The following is an 18,316-nucleotide window of genomic DNA, read 5'->3' as shown; positions in this document are numbered from 1 at the left end:
TCCTTATTTTTATCTTGTTAATGGTAACATTGTTGTCATTGTTTATCATTGTTAGCAGCTTCAAGCTGTTGGATGACACAAAAACATTGAGAGAAGGGATCAGGTGTGGGGACAGTTGCTGGACTCTGAGGTTATCTACTAACAAACAAATGGCGTTTGCAACTTGTGATGTCAGAACAAATGTGAAGTGTAGTCTTATGATCGGGAACAAGCCAAAGAACCTCCCTGGCCCATGGGTGGGACATGTAAATGTGGACATTCCCATTATGGTTCTATTCAGACGAGAACAAAAACCCAAGGATGGAAAACAGCCCTGTATAGTGTAACTGCTTTCAAAGGCTTCTAGTTAATAGCAACAGTACTTTCAAAACACTAAATCATCAGAAAGTCGTGTGGACTTGGCTTGCACTTGACAGTCACTTGAGTGAAAGGACCTGCCAGCCCATGACCTTGCCCGTATACATAGGCTGCCTTAACATAGCATAAGTCACCACACCGATCCTAGACATGTTGAACCTTGAAGACAGTCCCATCTCTGTTGCTGACTTTGGAATAACAGGGTATGGCTTCCTCCATTTACAAATTAATGTTAATACCTTAACTCCTTAGGACATTAAATATTTTTTGGAAGGTGACCAAGACATTGCTGAGCATTAAAGAAAGTTCCTCAGGTCAAAAGCTGAGAACTGCTGACTTTAGGAAAACGGTGGCTCGTTAAAAGATGTGGTTGACCCTAGGCAACAGGGCAGTAAGAAGTCCAGGCTGAACACAACATGGGTTAAGGAAAAACTTTTGTTTGCTGTTTTTTTCTCTTTTGTTTAAGTAATGGTGTCTCACACATTATGTCTAGTTTGGCAGCCATGAACAGAAGCTGGCTTTGGCTGAGAGGATTCGAGGCCATGTCCTGTCATTGGCACTGCAGATGTATGGCTGCCGAGTTATCCAGAAAGCTTTGGAATTTATTCCCTCAGACCAGCAGGTAATTGTAAGTTTCCCTTTCACTTTTCTCTTGGTGTTTCTCTGTAGTGCGTGCAGTGAACTGAGTAATGTCAGTGTGGAGGTTCTTTGCTAGTTTGTGGGGCTCTCATGGCTTCCCATTTGCAGAGCACACAGGAATTGCCCAGTCAGTTTCTTTGCAAGTGTCTAGTGGATCAGGTGTTTTGTGTGACACTGTTTCCAGCTGTTTCTCTTTGACCAGTGCATAGCTTGAGTAGCTGCATTTTTACAGGGAGATTGTAGACACATAAAATGCTCCTTAACATTCTCTTCAAGTGGCACCAAACATTCCAACAAACCTGAACTTTGATTCAGCCCACTTGCCATTTCCTTCACTCTCACATGCTCATGCCTGCTGTGTGTCAGTGCTGGTCAGCATGGAGATGACTGAGATCTGGTCCTTGCCGCTGAGCCACAGTGTGGTAGACAGGAGCAATGGAAAGCTGTGCTGCCCCTCACTCCACCCATGCAGAATCAAGACTTGGGTGGGGGTAGTTAGACAGAAGAAAGGGAGCAGGGGCCTGAACAGATATATATATATATAGCTGCTCTGAATGCTCTAACAGGTAGGTTAGACACACCACAGCTGTTTGTGCCAGGTGGTGCCAAGGCCTCTGTCCTGCACCCCTTAGCCTTTGTGCTCTGAGCTCTCTCGGCCTTCTCTGTGGGGGGATTGCTGTTGTCTGGCAGTGATGACCCACTTGCCCTCACTGAGGACCAAGTTCGATAATGAGAATCTTTGTTATGGACTCGTTCTGAGCCAGGCAGAATCCCACCAGCTCTGACTCAAACCCATTCCACTACCAGCCAGTGGTGCAGATGGTGGCAGTTGAAGGCTGGCGGAGCTCAGGGTACTTGGCTGCATCTCACAGCTAGGCACTTGAAAATGCCATGAACGGTGGGTGAAGTTGGAGACAGCTCTTCACCAAACATGATAAGAAAACGCTGTCTAGCTGAGTGTGGAGGTACACAGTGGAATCCCAGCACTTTGGGAGACAGATGCTAGAGGCTCACCCCAAGTTTAAAGTCAGTCATAGAAGGCTAGATAGTAAGATCCCGCCCTCACCCTCCAAGAAAGATGCTATTTGTAATTACAGGCAGACCTAAGGCTAGTTTTTGTTTTTTTCTATCATTCACTGAGTTGTTATGAATTTTAATGACCTCAGAGTTTTTGTGGCTTTTTTTCCCAAGTGGAAGCTTCTTTCTCTTCTATCATAATGGCTACTTACTAAAAGAAAGCAGCTAGTCTGGCCCTTTTATGTATTTCTCTCCTCCTCCCATACCTCACTGGCAAGTTGTTTTGCCAGATTTTTACGACTTTTCCCCAGGAGCTATTGTTCTTCTGTCTCTCTTTGTCCTTCTCCCCATCCCTTCCTCTTCTACTTTTGTGGCAATACTGGGGGTTGAATCCAGGACTTTTTTCAGGTTGGGTGAGTGCCCTGCCGCTGGCCTCGGAAGTCTTGTTCCTAAGGTGGCCTCCTTAGCAGCTAGATTCATGGGCTTGTCCCACTAGGCTGGGAGGTCTTAAATTTGTCCTTTCTCTGACCCAGTTTCTCTGGGGTGTCTTTTTTGAGTTTGGACTATTCTGCTGTGGATTACATACTTTGTTGTAGAATCACATTTATTATTTTAGAAGATGAGTTTTATCATTTCTGTATGTCTCCCAGGCAAATGGCTCTTCTCTGGTGTTAGGTTAGTGAATGTTGTTTTGTGATCACAGATGTCTTCTGTTAGGTGATATTTCAGATACTCTAGAGTCAGTACCTCGGGGATTGTGGCATTCTAGCAGAAATACAGAGGAGTAGAGAGAAGTTAAAGCTCAGATGGAATCAGTGGGGAAACTGGGGAGCAGATACCTGCCCAGCCAGGCTCAGCATTTCACTTTAGGTGACCTGAGACAGGGAGTCTCAGCGAAAGGCCCCAGTCAAAATCTCAGCTGATTCTAGCACACACCCTGGCATAGAGTGCTTTTGTACTCTTTGTCTACCTATTGTCTGTATTTACTATTTGAACACTATAGACACTTGTGAGTCAGTGACTGCTCTGAAATTTGTATTCTGTTGCTTTCTGTCTGTCCCCATGTCCCTTGATGCTACTGAAGGAAGGAGCCATTTGAGACATGTTCTTGCCATGTCTAGGTTAACCTTGAACCTCCTTAGGCTCCCTAGGAATGTACCACCACCACTGCCTCCTCTGTTTTATTATGTTGCCCAGGCAGGCCCAGAACTTGGTGAATATCTCAGGCTGTCCTCAAATTTGAGGCAATCCTCCTGTCTCAGCCTCTCAAATGCTACAATTACAGGGCCAAATATGTAATCAATAGGTGGTTTCCCAGCAAATGCAGACTGCATCATTACAGCCTATTGCTTGAGTTTGAGGCTTCAAAGTCTATGTCTTTTTGAACAAACTTTGTAATTTGTCTGCTCCTTTGCTGCCTGACATGTTCTGTTAGGAGGATCTCTGTCTCACCTGGGTAAATTCTAGATCAATCACATATATATGAGAAGCTCATGTGGTTGTCAGTATGAGTGTAATGAATTGGATGAACTTTTCTATCCTGTGCACTACATATAGGTGTTTTGTTTTTTTCTTCTATTTGAAGGTGACTATGGTAGTTTTTCATTCTCATGTAGCCCAGGTCAGCCTTGAACTTATTTCTGTAGATAAGACTGACCTTGAACTCTTGATCCTTCTGCTTCTCTCTCCCTGGTGCTTACATTACAGGGTGTGCCATTATAAACCTTGTCAGGTTTTTAAAATAGGTTTCACTAGGGTAGCATAGCCTGATCTGGAGTTACAGGTGTGTTCCTCTATATCTGGCTGGTGTCACTGTTTTTAGAGCCTCAACAAGTCTTTTCCAAGTGTGATATCTTTTTAGGTCATACCTGCTTTGACTTTCTTGCTGTGTTGATGCATGGCTATAGTTGACTATTTTACTTTGATTGTCATGGATCTGTGCTGTGCTTTGCTGCTTGGTAGGGAGTGGGGATGGTCTGGGTATTTGCTGGCTATGATTCTGGTGTTGCCTTTTTTCTTTGTCTCCAATAGAATGAGATGGTGCGGGAGCTAGATGGCCATGTCCTGAAGTGTGTGAAAGACCAGAATGGCAACCATGTGGTTCAGAAGTGCATAGAATGTGTACAGCCCCAGTCTTTGCAGTTTATCATTGATGCATTCAAGGGGCAGGTAAGTGACTTGGGCTCATGTCATCACATGCATCTCAGACTGCTCTCAGAAGTGTCATTTTTCATGGTCTCAATCTGGCCATGTTACCAGGTCCCTTCCCTTCATTCTCTGGGAGTCTGTCATGGGATTACATAGCTGGCAGCAGACCTGCTAAGATGAATTTAATATTCAGAGGATTATTTTTCCATGGCTAGTTATTTTTCCTGTGTATATATCATCCATCTGGCTATCTCTTTGCACCTTGCTAAAGTTAATGGGACAGAGTGGCAGAACAAAGCTCCTCTTTGGGCAAATGAATCTGGACTCTTTCTGGGTTGGTGGGTGGGGCAATATTTCTCAAAGAAGTGCTGTGTCAATCTTAAATGAAAGCATGGTTTAGAGTTTTGTTTTTCAGGATGAGGATTTGTTCACTTACCACATGCTTAAGGAGACTCAGAACTCAGGGTTTATTGGGATTCTCCAGGCTAGTGGAGCAGAGGGAGACACATTCATTCACTGAGATGTTTGCAGCTGGAGAGATGGCTCAGCGGCTAGGAGCACTCGTTGCTTTTGCAGGGGACCTGGATTCTGTTCCCAACACCCACATTTCAACTCTCTACTATTTGTAACTAGTTCCCAGGGGATCAGACTCCTCTTTCTCTCTTTGGTGGGCACATATACATAATAAAATATTTAAAAAAGACATTAAGTTAATCAGAATATGCAACAAAATTAAATCAAAGGAGAAAATGATTGTCCTGCTTTTTGATGGAGCAGTGGGGAGCCCATGAGCTACAGCTGCTAACTAAGCACTCAACTGTTGGGCTGTGTCTCCAGTTCAGGGCTTGGATGCCAACTATTGAAACTGTCAAAGCATTGACAGCTAGATTAGATAAAGAACTCCTACAATCAACGGAAGCAGTATGTGGTAAGTGGAGAAAAAGGAACCAAAGGTGAATTAACAATTTACAGAAGCACAGATTACTAGTTGATATGAAAAAAGTATTTCATTACTTAGGAAGAAAGTACAGAATGAGGCTCTGAAAGAGACCCCGCCATACACTGCAGTATCAGTTAGTCAGTATCTTCTTAGATTTCACAATTTGTATTTCTTTGATCCAGTATTTTGGGCTAACTAATAAATATGTCTGATGAAAGACCCACTTAGCATGTTTTTAAACAGTAATATCCACACTGAAGTAAAAATTTAAAAAATAATTTTTTTAAAAGGGCTGGAGAGGTGGCTCAGTATTGAGAGCACTGATTTGGGTTCAATTCCCAGCACCCACATGGCAGCTCACAACTGTCTGTAACTCCATTTCCAGGAAATCCAACACCCTCACAGATACACACAGGCGAAATACCAATCCATATAAAATGTAAAAGTTAAGGATAAAAACAAACAGTGCAGATGTCTGTGGACCAAAGTCTATGTGTGTCCAGACAAGGAATGCTTAGGAGTATATTTGGAAACCTGGTGCAGTGCAATGAGCTGTCTTAGACCATGAGCAGGCAGCATCTTTACAATGCTGACCTCGCTGGGCATTGGTGACACACACCTTTAATCCCAGCACTCATGAGGCAGAGGCAGAGGCAGACTGATCTCTGTGAGTTCAAGGCCAGCCTGGTCTCCAGAGCGAGTGCCAGGATAGGCTCCAAAGCTACACAGACAAACCCTGTCTCAAAAACAAAAGAAAACAAACAAACAAAACAAAACAAAAACCAATGCAATACAGGTGCAACTGTATTGCCATGCAGCAAATGAGATGGCAAGTACTTGGTCCATGAATTGACCTTTGAGGAATTCAGGCACTCACTACATATGGGATGTGTTACTGCTCTTAGGATTCTTCGGTTCTTTTTTTCCTTGGTGTTTTGAGGCAGGCTGTCACTATGTAGACAAAGCTGGCCATGAACCTCATGATCCTCCTGTCTTGGTTTTATGAGTGCTAAGTTAAAGACATTCATTACTGTTTCCGCAGTAGTATTTTGACTGGAGATCTGAGGAACTCCCTTAGAGCTAGGAACGACCAGAATCAAGGTTGAGTATGTGCAGTGAGGGTGCAACTTAGTGGTGGGATAATTACCTAGCATTGGGAAAGAATCCCTGGTTCAATTTCCATACCACAAAAATCAAATCAAAACAGGACCATTAAAAGCCCTTGCACTTTTTTTATTGCTCTAACCCTAACTGTGCCCCAGCCAGCCTTATGTGTATGTGTTTGTATGAAAGAATCCAGATTTATTCTACACTCCGTGTTGTGGGCTTCTTTGTGTTGTGCCTTTCTATGCTGGGTGTTTTCAGCCTTTGTCCTTACAGGGTCAGGGAGCACATCACTAATGAGTTCCATCTCTAGCCTTTTTGTTTTGTTTTGCTGTTTTCTTTGAGGTAGGGTCTCAACTCTATACCTCTGGCTTTCCTGAAGCAGATCCCTGTCTCTTCCTCTAGAGTGCTAAGGTTAAAGGTACTAGCCACCATGTCCAGTTTCTCTTCCTCTGTGTTTTTCATCCTATGTTTTGGAAAGTCACTTGGTTGACACTCTTGATCCTGATTTGGTTTTTCAAGACAGGATTTCTCTGTGTAGCCCTGGCTATCCTAGAAATTGTTCTGTAGACCTGGCTGGCCTTGAACTGTTGCCTTCCTCTGCCTTCTGAGTGCAGGGTTCCTGCACCAAAATAATCACACAGAAGCTTAATATTAATTAGGTCAGGCTTATTACTAACTAGCTCTTACAACTTAAATTAATCTATGGCTTGCCATGTGCGTGGTGGTTTTTTTCTTTCTTTCTTTTTTTTTTTTTTAAAGACAGAGTCTCTCTCTCTGTAGCTTTGGAGCCTGTCCTGGAACTAGATTTTGTACATCAGGCTGGTCTGGTACTCACAGAGATTTGCCTGCCACCACCTCCCATCTGTGTCTCATGGTATTGCCTGTTCTGGCGGTTTGATGGTACCTGCTCCTGATCCCGCCCTTCTCCCTGGATCTCTGGATTTCCAGATTTCGCATTTGGCTCTATCCTGACTTACTATAGGCCAAAGCAGCTTCTTTATTAACCAATGATAATAAAATATATTCACAGCATGTAGAGGGGTTATTCCACAGCAGGTGTGTGCCACCACTGCCTGGTGATACTCTTAATTCTTGACTAAGTGGATTTTTTTAGTACCTTGACTCAATTTTAGTTTCATCTTAGGCTTCTTGGGAAAGTTCATTTCAGCTAATTTATATGCATATATGAATTCCTAAAACAACCTAGGAAATTGGTTAAGCTTACCTGTGAAACAACGGTGGGGTCATGAAGTAACAGTACTGAAGTGACTGTCTTGGATCTTTGTGCTCCAGGTGTTTGCCTTGTCTACGCACCCTTATGGGTGCAGGGTGATTCAGAGGATCCTGGAGCACTGTCTCCCTGACCAGACTCTCCCTATCCTCGAGGAGCTTCACCAGCATACGGAGCAGCTTGTACAGGTGCTGTGCTTGTCAGAAGAGGAACTGCACATATTATCTACCCCCCCCCCCCTTCTCGGCTGGTTTAGACCTAGAATGTGTTTATTAGAAGAAAGTATTAACCAGTGGCCTTCAAATCTTAGGAGCTTGTGTTCACCATAGCCCAATTTATGTTTCATGAATATGGCCAGTGATTTACAGCCCTGGCGTATGAGTTGGGTTCTGCAAGTCTCTGCTCCATTGGCATACAAACCAAGTGTACTAGTTGATTCTTCTTTTGGGATTTGCTTCTACTACTGATAAAATAATGAACCCTGACTGTTTTGTTGGATGCAAATCTATAGAAAGATGAAAGCAAACTTTTTCTTTTTGCAGCTTCTATTCTAATAGAAAACATTTATTTCCCAAACTTTCCCTCCCCCATTCTGAAATAATTGTAGGCCTACATTTTAGTAGTTAGAAATCTGTGAAGCATTTAGCTTGGAAGTAGGTATATAAATACATAAAGAGAAATAGTCTGCAGTCTAGTAACAATGTTTGTTTTGTAATGAGAGGGGAAAATTATTACCACCTGTCCATTTACAAAATAGTTGCAGGGTGGGGGCTGGAGAGATGGCTCAGTGGTTAAGAAACTGACTGTTCTTCCAAAGGTCCTGAGTTCAATTCCCAGCAACCACATGGTGGCTCACAACCACCTGGAATGAGATCCGGTGCCCTCTACTGGCACGCAGGCAGAACACTGTATAGACTGTATGCGTAATAAATAAATAAAAAAAAATCTTTTTTTTTTTTTTTTTAAATAGTTGCAGGTTTCCTCATGTCTACATAAGCCATCATGATGCAGCAAGAGTGATAGATTCTTAATTATATGGAGGACCTAGTAACCCACAGAACTGTTTTTTATGCATATTTTCTTTGTTGCTTCTCAAATAGGATCAATATGGAAATTATGTAATACAACATGTACTGGAGCATGGTCGTCCTGAGGATAAAAGCAAAATTGTAGCAGAGATCCGAGGCAATGTACTTGTATTGAGTCAGCACAAATTTGCAAGGTGTGTGCTCTGGGAATCGAGGATTGGGTAGCACTTAAGCTGCAGAATCTTTTTTGTTGTCAGACCGTTCTCTGTCCCACCATCCAGCTCCTAAAATCACTAAGTATGGAAGCTTGGCTGAGATCTTAGGCTTGTTTCTAACTAGCTCTTAGAACTTAAATTAACCCATTTCTATCTTCGTTTACTTTGTAATGCCCATGCCTTGTTTTGCATCCTGGCCTCTCCTACTTCCCAGCATCCTTTGTGTCCGGAAATCCTGTTTAGCTATTGGCTTTTCAGCTTTTTATTATCCAGTATGAACGATACATCTTCACAGTGTACAAAAAGATTATTCCACAACACCTTTTTCCCTAAGTTTTTGCATTTGCGTATTTTTTGTTTGTTTATTTGTGTGCATGTGTCTTGTGCTCATGTGCACTGGACCATGGAACACAGGTGAAAGTTAGAAGTTAGCTTGTGGGAGTTGGTTCTCTTTTTCTATCTTACAGATTCTGGGCATCAAAGCCAGTTTGTCGGTCTTAGCCTCAATTACAGTTACATATGAAGCTATCTCTCTTGCCCTTTCTCTTTAATGATCAACTCCCCCCCCCTTTTTTTTTTTCTTCTTCTTCTTCCTTAAAGTATTGCCTGCTTTAAAAAAAAGCATGGCTTCAAAGACATCCCTTAAAGGCTCTTTCCACTCCTTTGGAGTAGCCATTGAAATCTGGGGACTTTCAAAAATGATGTACTTTGTTCCCCTGTATGTTTCCTATCATGGGTGAGCATTGTGAAATGTTCTCCCCTCATTTTTTTGGCCTGAAAGGGATAGTTTACCAGGTCTGTCCAGGCCTCCACTTCTTAGCTTCAGAGCATCAGTCTTGGGAAATCATGGCATCCATGCCTTAGCAGGGTGCTCTTCTGAGCAGATTCAGTCCTTCTCTCTGCTCATGTTTTAGAATTCTATGGTGCCCATGTGGAGTTTGGATGACAATTTGGTAGAGTAGATTAGATTCTTTCCTATCTTGTGGGTTCCAGAGAATGAACTCAGGTCATCAGGGTTGGTGGGGGCAAGCACCTTTATCCACCTTGCCTTGTAGCTGGTCCATTAATTCATGAGCTCTGAGAGTACTGTACCTAAAATCAAAGCACTGATGTGTAACTTAGTTTAGAGAAGCTAACAGGCAGGCAGTGTGCCCACATGGGGTTGTACTTATTGGTTATGGTCTGTAGGTAAGTGTGACCTCTTTTTTACCTTTTCTCTTTCCTTGAGGGTTTGGAACCTAGAGCTCTCTCTCCTCTTTCAGCTCTTGGCAAAGCCTCAGCTTTCACCAGCTCCCATGTACTGACTGCTACTGGGTATTGCTCAGTGCCAACACTGCACACAGCACATTCTTTTTTGTTTTGGGGATACTGTTTGTTTGTGCAGCCTTGGCTGTCTTAGAACTCACAGAGAGAGAGATCCGCCTGCCTCTGCCTCTGCCTCTTGAGTGCTCGGATTAAAGGCACGAGATACCTTTGCCTGGCTGAGCACACTCTGTTGACTTGCACAGCTTTGTGCTTAGGGAACTGAGGTGAGCGAGGATACATGCCCTCTGATAAAGGGAGGCAGGCAGTGTGAGGAATTTTGTGTGGTAAGGAATTTTGTGTCGCCATCGGTCTGGCAGCCAGGCATCCAATGTTAACTATGCCTTTTACTCCTTTCCTAGAAGAGGTGTGTGAAGTGTTCACAAGTACTGACAGAACACAGGGCCTTCTGAGCAACAGAAAGTGCTGTGGTCCAGCTTAAGTTCCTTCACTGAGCCCAGAACTGCCACCATGTCCCAGTGTCTGTGTCATGGCTGCTGTAACACAAAAGGGCCTGGTTGCTGACCCTGAGCTTGCAGGTGCAAGGACAGCATCATCATAGTCTCGATACGTATGGGTTGAAATAGTGATTGTAAACTAGTTGAGCTGTTAGAAAACTCTGCTGTGAGCCTTGTGTGTCCGTCTGTCTGCGGGTCAGGGCCCCTTTCTTGGAATAGTGGGGCTCGGGTGTTGGATACCCCAGTGTTTAAGAACAAGACAAGAATCTTACAGAGCCAGACTCTGAACAAATTGAGTTCCCCATATGTACTGTGTCTTCTCATTGTCCTTGCTGACATGCACAGCCTAAGGGGGGACCTTTTCTGATTATTCTTCCTAATTTTTCTTATGACAGTAATGTTGTGGAAAAGTGTGTCACTCATGCTTCACGTACAGAACGTGCTGTGCTCATTGATGAGGTATGCACCATGAATGATGGTCCCCACAGTGCCTTATACACCATGATGAAGGATCAGTATGCCAACTATGTGGTCCAGAAGATGATCGATGTGGCTGAGCCAGGTCAGCGGAAGATTGTCATGCACAAGGTAAGTAGATTGGGTACCAACCCAGAGTGGGCGGAGGACCAGATGGAGCGTGTTCAGATGCAGAGAACGGCAGATATTGGGCTTCTTTGTGTTGCTATACCAGGCCTTTTCTGTTTTCCCTCCTCTTACTGTGTAGGGTCACTATGTATGGTCTCCCCGTGTTTGTCACTCCTCTTCTCCTCGCAGTATGGGGGAGTATGGAGGTCCTGTTTCTTGTCTTAAACTTTTTCTTTCTTTTTCTTTTATGGATATGGGAATTTTGTTTGTATGTATCCCTGTGCATTACATGCCTGCATGTTTTTAAAACTTTTTTTTAGCGTGTGAGTGTGCTGTGGTGCATATCTAGATCATGCTGATGTGGTCAGGTTTCATGGCAAGTGTCCTTTACCCACTTAAGGACCTGTTTGTCCTTTAGAAGCATATTTCTTGGTTTTGCATATTGTTTAGTGGTTGAGTCCAGGCCTGGTGCGTGCTAAGCTAGCATTCAGCTACCAAGCCATGTCCCCAGCCTGTTTGTTTATTTGTTGGGGTGGGGGGGGGTTGTTGAGCTTCATTGTGTAGCCCAGGTTGGCCTGAAAAACATGATCCTCCTGCCTTGGCCTCCTAAGTACTGAAATGACAGGCGTATGCTGCCACACTTGGCTATTTGTAAAGTAATTCCCTCCGTGGTCTCTGAGATGAGCTTATGAGTCCAGGGCAGTCTGCTTCCTTTGTCTCTTTTTCCCTCCGTGGTCTCTGAGATGAGCTTATGGGTCCAGGGCAGTCTGCTTCCTTTGTCTCTTTCTTGTTCCTCATGTTCACTGACCCCACCACACTTCCCTGCAAAGGCCTGGTCCCTGCCGCTGAGCCACAGTGTGGTAGACTGGAGCAGTGGGAAGCTGTGCTGCCCCTCACTCCACCCATGCAGAATCAAGACTTGGGTGGGGGTAGTTAGACAGAAGAAAGGGAGCAGGGGCCTGAACAGATATATATAGCTGCTCTGAATGCTCTAACAGGTAGGTTAGACACACCACAGCTGTTTGTGCCAGGTGGTGCCAAGGCCTCTGTCCTGCACCCCTTAGCCTTTGTGCTCTGAGCTCTCTCGGCCTTCTCTGTGGGGGGATTGCTGTTGTCTGGCAGTGATGACCCACTTGCCCTCACTGAGGACCAAGTTCGATAATGAGAATCTTTGTTATGGACTCGTTCTGAGCCAGGCAGAATCCCACCAGCTCTGACTCAAACCCATTCAGTTGAAGGCTGGTGGAGCTCAGGGCACTTGGGGCTGCATCTCACAGCTTGTTAATGTTTGAAGGTGCTATAAGTTAGGCAGGGTTGCTGTGTGTAGGAGCTGGAAGCACAATTGTTGATTAAGCAAATGCTAAGCCTGTGGCTGTAGCCTGGTCCTCTGAACAGAGTTGTTCTGGTGCTCACTGAGGAAGTGTGCACATAGGCACAGGAAAGCCAGGGAAGGCAAGAGAATAGAGTGTGATGGACTACAGTGAGTATGGGTAGAAATAGGATGCCTTAAAGGAAGAACATTTGAGCACATCTTTGCAGGAAGCCAGCACAGTATTTTCTGTGTGCTTCAGTATGGATGTGAAAGTCAAAGGACAGGTTACTCCCTGGAGTCAGTTTTTTCCTTCTACCGTCTGGGTTCAAAGGATGGAACTCAGGTTGTCAGGCTTCTTGGCAAGTGATTTACCCATGTAGCAATCATTCTGGTCCAGGACTGTGCTTTAAGTAAATGTTCTGCTATTGTGCCGCCACTGTAACTTGGAGCAGGGGAAGCCATGTAAACAGCTGAGCCAATAGCTGGTAGCATTTTTCAGATTAAAGATAGAATCAAAAGGAGAGGGAGGGCAGGAACTGCTCACTCACCGCTAGGGCAAGTGGGAGAAGAGCAGAAATTTAACATTTCACTAATCCAAGTCAAAAATGGAGTGCAGCAAAGCTGTGGACAGTAGAGAAGAGAAGGAAGGAAAGTGTGCAGGTTAAGAACTGTGAAAGCCAAAGTGTGTATCTTTATGTGTTTATCCAAAGCAAGAGTGTTCCAGGCTGGGAGCCTAGTGAGAGAAGTCCTTGTTGAGGACATGGTCCTTACAACATCTGGGGGTACAGCACTCCTGGATCCCTGGGAAGGTATGTAGATTGTTACTTAGAACCCAGGACACTTTGTTACCAGCCATTGTCACTGAAGGTGCCAGGATAGAGGTGTGTTCTTTCCTAGCCTTTGTTCTGCGTGGGTTCATAGCAGTTTCTAGAGCTCCTTGGCCCTTCCTTGCTCTGTCATGGTGCTCCTTGAGGTTTATGTGCAGTATGGACACAATTACAGTGCCCCTCCCCCATCTTCTATTCCCCGTGTGATACGATTAATAGCTGAGCAGAAGAGAGTCAGCACTGCTAAGTTTATTATAGCCTGGCTCTTGAGCTTTAAGTGAGGTCCCTCTCATCTTGGTTCACGGGAACAGGTCCAGGAAAGGTGGCCCAAGAGAGTGTTCACAGAGCTCAGATTGCTGGAGTAACCTGAGTGAAGAGTGAATCCAAGGGTTGAAATACCTGTGCTATTCCTATCCCTAGTTTTTCTTTGGCCAAACTACAGAGCCACTCTGTATCTTTCATTTCCCTCAGCTACATTGGCACAGTATCAGTCTTCCTTCCCTTGTTTCTGTCTTTGTTTATTTATTAATTTATCTATTTATTTGTTGATATCTTAGGTTTTCTATTTCTGTGATAAAACACAATGACCAGAAGTAACTTGGGAAGGAAAGGGTTTGTTTCATCTTTAAAAACTCTTGGTCTACTCTATTATTGAAGGAATTCAGGGCAGGAACCTGGAGGCAGGAACTGATACAGAGGCAATGGACGCTGCTTGCTGGCTTGGCTTGCTCAGCCTGATTGCTTATAGCATCCAGAACCACATGTCCAGGGGTGCCACCACCCACAGTGGGCTGGGTCCTCCCTCATCAGTCATCAATCGACAAAGTGCACCACAGGCTTGCCCACAGGCCAATCAGGTGGGGGCATCTTCTCAATCGAGGTTCCCTCTTCCAAATAACTCTAGCTTGATCAAATTGACATAAACTGAGCTAGCACAATCGACCCCTTGTTACTTTGACACACAGTCACATTACTTGTAAAGCATAACCTTTCCTGTCTTCTTCATCCCCAGGATCTCATATTAATACTAACCTCAAGATAAAAATCTCAACTTTTAAAAGCCATGCAGTCTTTACAAATATTTTATGAAGTTTAATTTTTTTTAATTATCCAGATTCTCTCAACCCTAGGCTCCTGTAGAATCTGTATAAGTTAAATACTTCCTTATTTCAAGAGGGAAGAACCAAGGCACAGTCATTCTAACTAAAGCAAAACCACAGTCCAGCAGTGTAAAGCTCAGTGTCAGACTTGTGGGACTCACCCGGGATCCTTTGGGTTCCTCCAGAGGGCTTGGACAGTCATTGACAGCCCCTACAGTTTGTCTGCCTGCCTTAGGCTGGCTCCACTCCACAGCTGTTGTTGTTCTGAGCAATCATCCCATGGTACTGGTGTCTCCAAAATGCTGGAGTCTCTGCATTGGGCTCCACCCTCACCAGTAACCTTTCCTGGGTACTCTTCAGGGAGTTTGGCCATACCACATTGATGCCAAGCCTCAACTTCTCTCACGACTCCTTCAGTCTTGGGCCTTTGACTGTCATTCATTCAGTCTGTACCCTCACCAATGGCCCTTCCTGCTCTCTCACATCTCCATGACCCCTTGAAAACCAGTACCACCTGGAAGGTTCTTACACATTACCAAGGTTAGCTGCAGCATGTGGTGTACACTTTGGCCCTTTCTGGGCTACAGCTGACCCCGAGGAAATACTCTTGGAAGATTTAGCTTTGGGCCTAGAAAGATGGCTCGGAGGTTAAGAGCACTGACTGCTCTTCCAGAGTCCTGAGTTCAATTCCCAGCAACCACGTGGTGGCTCACAACCATCTATAATGAGATCTTGTGCTCTCTTCTGGCAGGTAGATCAGTGTATATATAAATAAATTTTAGGGGAAAAAAAAAAAGATTTGGCTTCACTGATACTGGTCTCCTTAATCACGACTCCAGTTAGCCAAGTACCAATGAGCCAGCAAAGCAAAGGTTTCACTTTAGTGGTTAACTCGAAATATCACTTGAATAGTCCTGCTAGTCTTTGCTTTCCTTTGAAGCTTCTCAGCCAGGCCTTTGTGGCCTGCACTGCTCACAGCATTCTCTTCCAGGCTCCCACAGAAACCCGCTGAGCTGAGCACACAGCATTGCCTCTGACCTGGCACCAACTTCTGTCTTTCTTAGGGTTTCTATTGCTGTGGTAAAACACTATAACCAAAGCAACATGAAGAGGAAAGCATTTGTTTGATCTGAATGAAGAGTCCCTCATTCAGGGAAATGAAGGCAGGAATCTGGAGGCAGGGCCTGATTCCAAGGCCTTAGGAGAGTGCTGCTTGTTGGCTTGCTCCCAGTAATTTGCTCAGCCTATGCTCAGGTAGCATTGGTCACAGTGAGCTGGGCCCTCCCACATGCACCACAGATTTGCCCACAGGCCAATCAGGTGCGGATATTTTCTCAGTTGAGGTTCCCTCTTCCAAAATAAAATGACTCTAGCTTCTACAAAGGTGACATAAAAACTAGCCAGTACTGTTAGCTGGAAGCAGTCCTGTGCCGTGGAATGTCAAGGATTAGGTGCGAGCTCAAGTAAAGGGTTCCCCAAAGGAAATCCCAACTGATCTGTGTGCCTGTGGGCAGGTGCTTTGCAGCTGGCTGGCATGTGCTGTCCTGCCCTGGGTGGGTGCCCTGTCCTGTGTCATTGCTTAGGGCAAGAACTCCTGGCTTGCTAGCAATAAGAGGTCAAAGATATCTTTGTGGGGTGGAACATGTGCACCAGATACAGTCTGTGTCTGGGATGGTACTGGTGATGTCACAGGCCTCTGTGGCCAGCATAACACACACTGTCCTCTCCAGATCCGGCCACACATCGCGACTCTGCGAAAGTACACCTATGGCAAGCACATCCTGGCCAAGCTGGAGAAGTACTACATGAAGAATGGCGTCGACTTGGGGCCCATCTGTGGCCCCCCTAATGGTATCATCTGAGCAATGCACCCATCCCTGTCCCGCTGACCTCACTGACCCTGGCAGATCCAACCAACAACCAGAAATGCCCAGCGTAGAGTCAGAGTGGGCAATGGTTGTTCCCGGATTGCTCCCTCCTTAAAAGGAATCATATCCGCTCGTGGAAAGGCCTTTGTAAATTTCATTTTATTACACATAACATGTACTAATTATTTTTTTTAATTGACTAATTGCCCTGCTGTTTACTGGTGTATAGGAACTTGTACATAGGTAATCAGTGTACATGGGAGGCCACATGTTTTGTTCTTTGTTGTATCTATATCCCACATGTGGACACTTTCAGGGTGGTTGGTTTAACAAAAAAAGTTTTAGAAAAAAAGACAAAAAAAGGTTTTTAACTCATTTGCCTTGTGGCAAGTTTTGCAAATAGCTCTTCCCCACCTCATTTTATTAAAAAAAAAAAAAACAGAAACAAAAAACAAACTGAGAAATTTGAATTTTAGTTAAATGTCCCTAAACTGGCATTTAACACTGTTTATAAAATATATATATATACATATACATATACATATATACATATGTGAAATGGGACCCTTTCAGAGTTGCTAAAGCATCAGCCTGTGACACTGAGTTCATGACACTTTTTTGGAGATGGCCTCATGCTGAGGTGGTGGTTGCAGATCCAGGGGCAGAGGCCCGAGGCCAGTGGGCAGGGCCGTGTGCTGCCTGTGGGCTTGCTTTCTGTGAACACTGAGAAGCAGAATCTGATTATCTAGCATGAGAGAAAACCCAGCTCTGCTCCTGGTCTTGCTTCTATAGATACATAGTGTATACTTGTGTAGACTTTGCATATATACGGATTTGTAGTATTTTCCTGTTCTGATGTCTAATCTGTATCTATATTGTACCCTAGTAGTCGGACATACTTTTAATTGTACAATTGTACATTTGTATACCTGTAATGTAAATGTGGAGAAGTTTGAATCAACATGAACACGTTTTTTGGTAAGAAAAGAGAATCAGCCAGCCCCGTGCACTTGGTGTATATCCACCTTTTATGGTTGTAGCAGATAGTGTTGTATATTGTAAATTGTAATTTCATCCAGAAGTAAATTTTTTTTTCCTTTTGAAAGAATAAATGTTCTTTATACAGCCTAGTTAATGTTTAAAAAGAAAAAGAATAGCTTGGTTTATTTGTCAGCTAGTCAAGATGGTAGTGAGAGCCTTTCTAAATGTTATTTCACAGGAGTCAGTTCACACTAGTGTTCTTTTTTTATCCTAAAAAAAAGTAATGTTTTGCTTATTTTGTGACAGTCAAAAAAGGACGTGCAGAAGTTTCGCCTGCCCCTTCCCCTGCTCAGCCCCTCCCCTTGTAAAGTGACTCGCCCTCCGTTTTGTACAAATGAGCTGTATTTTGCATTTTGTCTACTTGTAAGTGAATGTAACATACTGTCAATCCTTGTTTGAATATAGACTGTAACACTACACGGTGTACATTTCCAGAGCCTTGTGTATATTTCCAATGAACTTTTTGCAAGCACACTTGTAACCATATGTGTATAATTAACAAACCTGTGTATGCTTATGCCTGGGCAACTATTTTTTGTAACTCTTGTGTAGATTGTCTCTAAACAATGTGTGATCTTTATTTTGAAAAAAATACAGAACTTTGGAATCTGAATTTGCTGTTTGTATCACTCTCACTCCCCACACCTGCTCGGGTGAGCCCTGCTCCAGACTGGCTTCTCTGCTGCCCCTGGGGTGGACAGGAAGGATGGAGTAGAGTTGGAGTATTAAACTGATTAACTTGACCTGAGAGGCTTGTGCCAAAGCCTGGTTTCCCAATGTTATGAGACACGCATAGGTGCCAGTGCACCTGTTCACCCCAGAAAGGGAACTCATGACAAAGTAATGATTGCACCAGAGTCCAGCTTCAATTTTTACTTGGGGTGGGAGGTGTCACTATCAAGAGTGTGGGTGAGGGATTACTAGAGTACATATGTCCCCAAAACAGCTGCACCACCACAAAGCAAAGCTCCCCTCCCCCACAATCCTGGAGCGCTCTGCAGAGCACATAGGAAGCCAGGGAGGTGCCTTCTCGATCTTTAGCACGGTGGGCCTTTCCTAGACCTTTTGCTCCTGAATCTCATGACCTCCCATCTCTCCTGGAGGAACTGTTTCAAGTAAGAGGAAACTGCCAGACAGGCCT

At 44.2% G+C, this 18,316-nt stretch overlaps 1 protein-coding gene and 2 non-coding genes across 26 annotated transcripts in view; all 3 read left to right on the top strand.

The window, feature by feature from the left end:
- Positions 1-17,788, top strand: part of Pum1 (pumilio RNA binding family member 1) — a 111,207-nt gene extending 93,419 nt beyond the window's left edge. For 15 of the 24 annotated variants that reach the window (XM_027399443.2, XM_027399460.2, XM_027399459.2 and 12 more), the window contains 6 exons: positions 851-985; positions 4,045-4,182; positions 7,502-7,627; positions 8,540-8,661; positions 10,838-11,030; positions 15,997-17,788. In XM_027399443.2, coding sequence (XP_027255244.1) covers positions 851-985; positions 4,045-4,182; positions 7,502-7,627; positions 8,540-8,661; positions 10,838-11,030; positions 15,997-16,128 — 846 coding nt within the window. In that variant the 3' untranslated portion in view covers positions 16,129-17,788. Of the gene's footprint in view, positions 1-850; positions 986-4,044; positions 4,183-7,501; positions 7,628-8,539; positions 8,662-10,837; positions 11,031-13,823; positions 14,024-15,996 lie in introns of all 24 variants that reach the window. The other 9 variants (XM_027399461.2, XM_027399455.2, XM_027399448.2 and 6 more) reach the window with 4 other exon arrangements.
- LOC113833912 lies at positions 1,679-1,761 on the top strand. Its single transcript, XR_003482101.1, has one exon. It is a non-coding gene; the product is annotated as a small nucleolar RNA SNORD103/SNORD85 (small nucleolar RNA).
- On the top strand, positions 12,142-12,224 carry LOC113833913. The gene has a single exon (XR_003482102.1). It is a non-coding gene; the product is annotated as a small nucleolar RNA SNORD103/SNORD85 (small nucleolar RNA).
- Positions 17,789-18,316: the final 528 nt, after the last annotated feature.

The sequence above is a fragment of the Cricetulus griseus genome, chromosome 2 (assembly GCF_003668045.3).
Source record: "Cricetulus griseus strain 17A/GY chromosome 2, alternate assembly CriGri-PICRH-1.0, whole genome shotgun sequence".
NCBI lineage: Eukaryota > Metazoa > Chordata > Mammalia > Rodentia > Cricetidae > Cricetulus > Cricetulus griseus.
Note: the sequence above shows the minus strand (reverse complement) of the source record. Positions and strands in the feature narration are given on the sequence as shown.